At 37.3% G+C, this 5,687-nt stretch overlaps 1 protein-coding gene across 2 annotated transcripts; it reads right to left on the reverse strand.

Annotated features, from left to right (window-relative positions):
- Positions 1 to 662: 662 nt before the first annotated feature.
- Positions 663 to 5,117, reverse strand: LOC147295434 (ubiquitin receptor RAD23d-like). Of its 2 annotated transcripts, none has more exons than XM_086231327.1 (12): positions 4,770 to 5,117; positions 4,151 to 4,312; positions 3,600 to 3,653; positions 2,995 to 3,074; positions 2,836 to 2,883; positions 2,478 to 2,658; positions 2,004 to 2,156; positions 1,858 to 1,926; positions 1,703 to 1,750; positions 1,520 to 1,629; positions 1,332 to 1,410; positions 663 to 1,121 (listed from the first exon to the last, which is right to left on the reverse strand). In XM_086231327.1, exons 1-12 carry the CDS (start codon positions 4,833 to 4,835, stop codon positions 1,005 to 1,007), a joined length of 1,167 nt encoding a protein of 388 aa, XP_086087453.1. In that variant the 5' UTR covers positions 4,836 to 5,117; the 3' UTR covers positions 663 to 1,004. The 2 variants fall into 2 exon arrangements, with proteins under 2 accessions (XP_086087453.1, XP_086087454.1); XM_086231328.1 differs by having other exon boundaries at positions 2,478 to 2,655; positions 4,770 to 5,110.
- Positions 5,118 to 5,687: the final 570 nt, after the last annotated feature.

Below are 5,687 nucleotides of genomic sequence, written 5' to 3' on the forward strand. Positions count from 1 at the left end.
GTCTTCGGCCCTCTCCCTCTATAATATATATATGATAAGTGTGCATTATTGTCAATAATATAATATTGTGACGATGATTATATGCATGATTATGCCATACATCTATGCATGATTATGTCCCCAGTCTTCCTGATTGCGACTGATATTTCGACGTACACTGACCATGCAGCCATTGACAGAAATCAATTGTCTTTTCTGATTTTGTAAACAGTCTCAACGTCATATGGCAAAGTCTCTACTGCTTTAGGGCTTGAGTGGGGTTGGGAGGTGCTCTCATAAAAAATTAAAATTGAGAGCGGTTGATTTGTGCTCAACTTTTCTAAGGCCACTTGCTCTCTCTATCCTCTTACTTACATTGATATACTATCATATCATATATCATATCAGTTACTCCTAAAAATAACATTTCATGTCATTGTACCACATTTGTAATACCACATAATGTGATTTCTTAATCACCCTTAATCTGTAATACCACAGGATGTAATTTTTTAGTCACCCTTAATCTTTTCCTCTGTCTCTCTCTAACAAGGATAGCTAAGAAACCACATCATATGATATCACAAATGTGGTACAATGATATGATTCCCCCCTATCATATTTAATTAGTGACGCTATTGTCAAACCTAAACAACTCATTCTACTCAATCACTATTACCATCTCAAAAAACCGTTTTTTAACAAATAAAAATTATCTCAAACCAATCCACTGACTAGGAATTGTGTTTGTTATTTCAAACAAATTATATTCACGAGATAAGAAATCGGGGGGAAAAAATCAACAGCGTCACTGAGAATGAAGAGTTGGAACTCGGACGAAAGTTACAGCTTGACAGTCCTTCTACACTATAGACAATCAACATCACTGAAATTCCTAACTAAAAAAGGCTAAATAAAAAGATGCAATAAGATTAAAAAGGAAGCCATGAGAAGAGGGGGTTCTTATAATCCTTTTTCTCTTTTTTTTTGTTGAGAGAGGAGGGGCTTTTACCACTGATATTAGATCAATCCTCAAATTCATGCATGTGATCTAAAAGGTAGTTGGCAGCCAATTCTTCGCTCTTGTTGCAGGCAAAGAACACCTCCAATACAATTGCTCGATCAAATCCCATTGCTTCAAGCTGGTGAGGAAAAACAATTCAACGATGAGAAGGCAAATTGTCATCTCAAAACACGACTGAAAACAAATCATAAATAGTTAAAGCAAATTTGACGTCTCTTAAAACATTTATAGGGCACTCTTTTCTGCTTTCACCTTAACTGTATTCTTCAAAACAAGTTCTAAAATGCACGGGTTAATTTATAGTATTTTTAGAAAATGAAGAACTTACTCGTTCTATGGCTTCACGTTCCTCAGGAGTAACAGTTACTGCCTGAGGCATCGCTGCATCCAGTTGCCCCAGTATGTTCCTATAACAAATTGACAAATGAGCAACATAAGCATCCATAATCCTCTAACAAACATGTAACCAAAAATTTAAAAAAAATTAACTTAAAAGGCAAAATATTAAACACTCACCCTTCTCCACCTTCCACAGGTTCATTAATCAGGCGAAGAAAGTCAGCCTGATGCTGTTGAATTAGCCTCATAAGATGAGGATTTTGTTTCCCTAACTCTTGAAGCATAGGCTGTAACAAAAACAAAGGAATGAGGGCCAATAGAAGAGGGGAAGGAAATCATATTTGGTTGGGGAAGAAGAACCTGCAATATTTGTGGATTGGCCTGCACCATAGCTCGCAAGGCTTGGAACTGAGACATAAACAACACAAAATAGAGAGTTACAAAGCCAAAATATTTACGCGCAACTGCGCAGAGAGAGAGCAAGAGAGAGAGCAAGAGAGAGAGAGAGAGAGGACCTGTTGGCTGTCACGCAGAAAATCAAGATTGCCTGCACCAGCAGCACCAGAGCCCACACTCGGAAGGCCCTGTTTCCACAAAAGTCAAGTGTATCACAGAAAAATTCTCCCCTCATTATTTATCAGAGAATCTGCATGATAACTACCTGAGGGAAGAGGTCTAAAGGATTGGCATTAGGTCCACCTGAAGGAGTGGATGCTGGTTGTGTTGATTGCAGAGGATGTGCTGGAAGGTTTACACCTTCCCCACTCACAGGGATACGGGCCGCAGGTGGAACTTCAGGTTGCTCAGGGATACCCTTCAAGAAACGCCAAATTGACGTAAAAAATAAAAGGCAGCAATAAACTAAGGAGTGGCAAGAATAACCAATTAACCACTTCTTTTTTGTATTGAAAATGACTACTCTTATGTCTTATGATCTCTTTCGTCCAAAACACTATTGAATCATTGTTACCAATGTTCATGTCCTACAGTGAAGACTACTGGAAATTTATGCAATAGAGAACCATGATTTAGAAGATATACGTTATATATATATATATATATATATATATATATATATATACCAAAAAAAACTTTTGCAACATGTAAATTTTTCATTATTAATATCTTCACTTACAGAATAGAGATAGTCAATAGCTCTCGCTGGATTGTTGAAAGCAGCACGAAGAGCACGTACAACAGTATCCCTATCCCAAGTACCTCCACCCATATCCAGAATTTGCTGAATTGTTCCCTCCAAGCTGTTTCCAGCTACCAGATCAGATGCTGCTTGGCCGTAGGGATCAGATTCAGAACTGCTTCACAATTACATTGAATTGTTTTTTAAGAAAACAAGAGTATAGAATGCAATGATGAAGTTGGTAAGGAAGGGTGTGGCAAAAGAAAACATAGGCAATAATAAATAGATGAATATGGAAGACATGGGATCCAGATTTTAAACTTAAAGCATCACCAGAAGGGACAAAAGTACTCACACTGTAGCGGCTGAAGAGACAGGAGCAGGCGTGGTAACAGATGCAGGCCTGAGAAATCAAGAAAAATTGCAAACAGAACATGTATTGTAAAAGGTGCACAAAATTATCGTACAACTAAAATTCCATACAAAACAATGGCATGAAAGATCTCGGACTCACGGTGCCGAGGTTGCTACGGGGGCCTGAGGTGTCATCGGTGTCGCAGCTGGAGCTGGAGATGGTGCACTTGGCTGTGGTGCCTGCACCAAAAATATCATATTCCAGGATATCAGCATCAGATATAGGGCTTAACTATTAACTCAGTAAACAGAAAATCAAGGCTTCCAACTTCTTAAATTGTTAATATAAACCAGCCAAGTTTAACTATTTTGAAAGAAATTACATAGAAACACTAAACATGAAAACTGTTTTCTCAGCCACTAAAACAAACATCACCTAAAGAAGATGCTTATAATTTTATCACACTACTAGGAGCATGACCTACAAATTTAAGCATCAGAATTTAAACTTGACCCCATGAGGCTATCCAAACAGCTGTATGTTAATGCACAATTTTCAGCCTTAATAGAGCCATCCCAACCCACACAAAGTAACTACACTCACAGCCCAACATAACGTGTGAAGAAAGAAATTTAATATAAACACTATAGATGCATCCAAAGAATTTTTACCAATGCAAGTAGTAACATCCATCCCCCTTCCACCCGAACACTATAAAGAATAACCAATGAAAACAATTAAAAAAAAAAAGATTTCATTCTTACCTTAGTCGTAGTCGCAGTTGATGCACTTGAACCATCACCAGATGAGCTCTTACTCTAGAATTTTTCAGTGTATAAAGTAAGTACAAAAGGAGTTGAGCATAATAACAACTTGTCATCATTCTAAACAATCAAAGAAAAAAAGATTAAGCAACATTACAGATATTAGCTGCTGAGTTGCTTCATTGTGAGCAAGACATAAACTATAGAATACAAGCATAACTACTGTCACTACTTTATTTATTTATTATTTTCCAAGCCCTACTGTCACTACTTCATGTAGAACTCAACTCAACTACGTTTCTAAGCTCCCCAGTGCCAGTTTAAATTCTAATTTGTTACCAATATATTCTTGCTTTGATCCTCTTTCTAAAGCTAAAACTATTCTTTAACACAATCTAAATGCCTGATCTACAACACACCCAAACACACGTTGCCTACAAATTTGGGTAGAATTTATCTTGAAAAAGTTTTGTTTCTTTTAAGAAAATAATTCTTTCAAGGAAAGAGTAGCACTCTAAACTCTAAAGTAAGGAATAGAAAAAGAAATATACCTTTGTCAACATTATCACAACAAAGCTATTTTCTGTAACTTTGTTTTCGTCTAATGTCGTGTTATCTTTAAGTACTTTTCCTTGATGAATTAGCATCTGTTGCGTAGCAGGATATACATCGGAACCTTGAGAAGTTTCTATATGTTTCTTCACATCAGCAACCTGGAAAGAGTGGTTTTCAGTCATGAATAATGTAACTTGAACAAACCACCTACATATCCTACAATTACAATGCTGAATTTCATCCCACAGTCTCCCAGGCCTTGGTTACAATATGCCATTGTACTCTATGATGTTCTATACCTTACAACTTGCAACTTGCGATAAGCAAAGAAGAAAAATTTAAACCGAAAAAGCAAGAAAGGAGTAATTTAACAAAGAAAGTATAACTCCCCAGATTCCAATTCCACCATAAACCAACATACTCACACATGTTAGTAGAAAAAACCCAAGTCCAATTAACGTAAACACGCCAAAAACAGAAAAACCTGTTAATGCTTGCACATTAAGTTCTTAATTATAACCAAAACCCTAGAAAACGTTCATTCCAGTTACGATCATAATGCTCATTACAAAATTTAAAAAATAGTAATAATAATTTAGAACGATTGAGGCTAACCGTGTCCTCAGGCTTCACTTCGATTTCGAAGTGAGTGCCCTTGAGAGTCTTCAAAAAAATCTTCATCTTCTGCTACTCGGAATCGCCGACTGTAGACTCTCGAAGCCTTTGATCTGCAAAAGGGTTGATGAAGCCGAATGCGCAAGTAAAGTGAAGCAAGAGCAGGAAATGCCCAAATTTTCTGCTTTATATAGCAGGGCTAGAGGTGCTCACGAACACGCGCTACTGAGCGAATGTGAGAAACGCGCAGTTGAAGGAGCTTTGGATTTGAGGTGGGCGGTGGAGATGGGAGCGTGGAGTTGCTGTTGTGTTAAGAGAGTGCGTTGTTTGCGTTGCTGACTGGTAAGTATAAAGGGCCAGATTTTTGTGTCCGATAAGGACTTTGGCAATTTTGCTGTTAAGTTTATCTTTGTGGTTGGTGTCAATAGACCTTCAGATCACCGCTGGATTCAGAGTCCTCCACCGCTGACGCGGACTCGTTGAAATTACTGTTTTTCTAAGGGTTGTAGTTTTTTAAAACCCATTCTGGAAAATATCATGGTAGGCGTAGCCGCGTAGGCCAGTCCATTTTTTATAAGTCTATGCTTAAATCAATTACAATCTAAGCACATCTCCTTCATGTTGTTTGGTATTTCTTTTGGAAATTTTCATGTTCGATATTTACAAATTAAATAAGAAAAATAAATAACTCAGAAGATGGTATACTTCTCGCATTCCTTTTGATGAAACCATTTTTCTCAATTTTGTTTGGTCGACCATATTTCTCATTACGAATAATGGTATTACTGTCTTCAAAAATTTGGGCCTATACACTATAGGCACAAAAAATGGGCCAGCTTTTTTAATGGAGGGGTTACCTTTGTTGTTGTGCTAGGCCCAAATCCACAACAAAAGAAAATTCACACATTCTGTCTTTTG

This window comes from Dryas octopetala, chromosome 2, assembly GCF_963921425.1.
Source record: "Dryas octopetala chromosome 2, drDryOcto1.1, whole genome shotgun sequence".
Lineage (NCBI taxonomy): Eukaryota > Viridiplantae > Streptophyta > Magnoliopsida > Rosales > Rosaceae > Dryas > Dryas octopetala.

What these genes read in the sequence shown, in the direction of transcription:
- LOC147295434 (XM_086231327.1), bottom strand. Translation starts at nt 4,835, where the DNA reads ATGAAGATTTTTTTGAAGACTCTCAAGGGCACTCACTTCGAAATCGAA. An exon ending in CTTTAGACCTCTTCCCTCAG is followed by an intron (nt 1,927 to 2,003) that starts GTAGTTATCATG and finishes TTGTGGAAACAG; the next exon opens with GGCCTTCCGAGTGTGGGCTC. An exon ending in CCAATCCACAAATATTGCAG is followed by an intron (nt 1,630 to 1,702) that starts GTTCTTCTTCCC and finishes TTTTTGTTACAG; the next exon opens with CCTATGCTTCAAGAGTTAGG.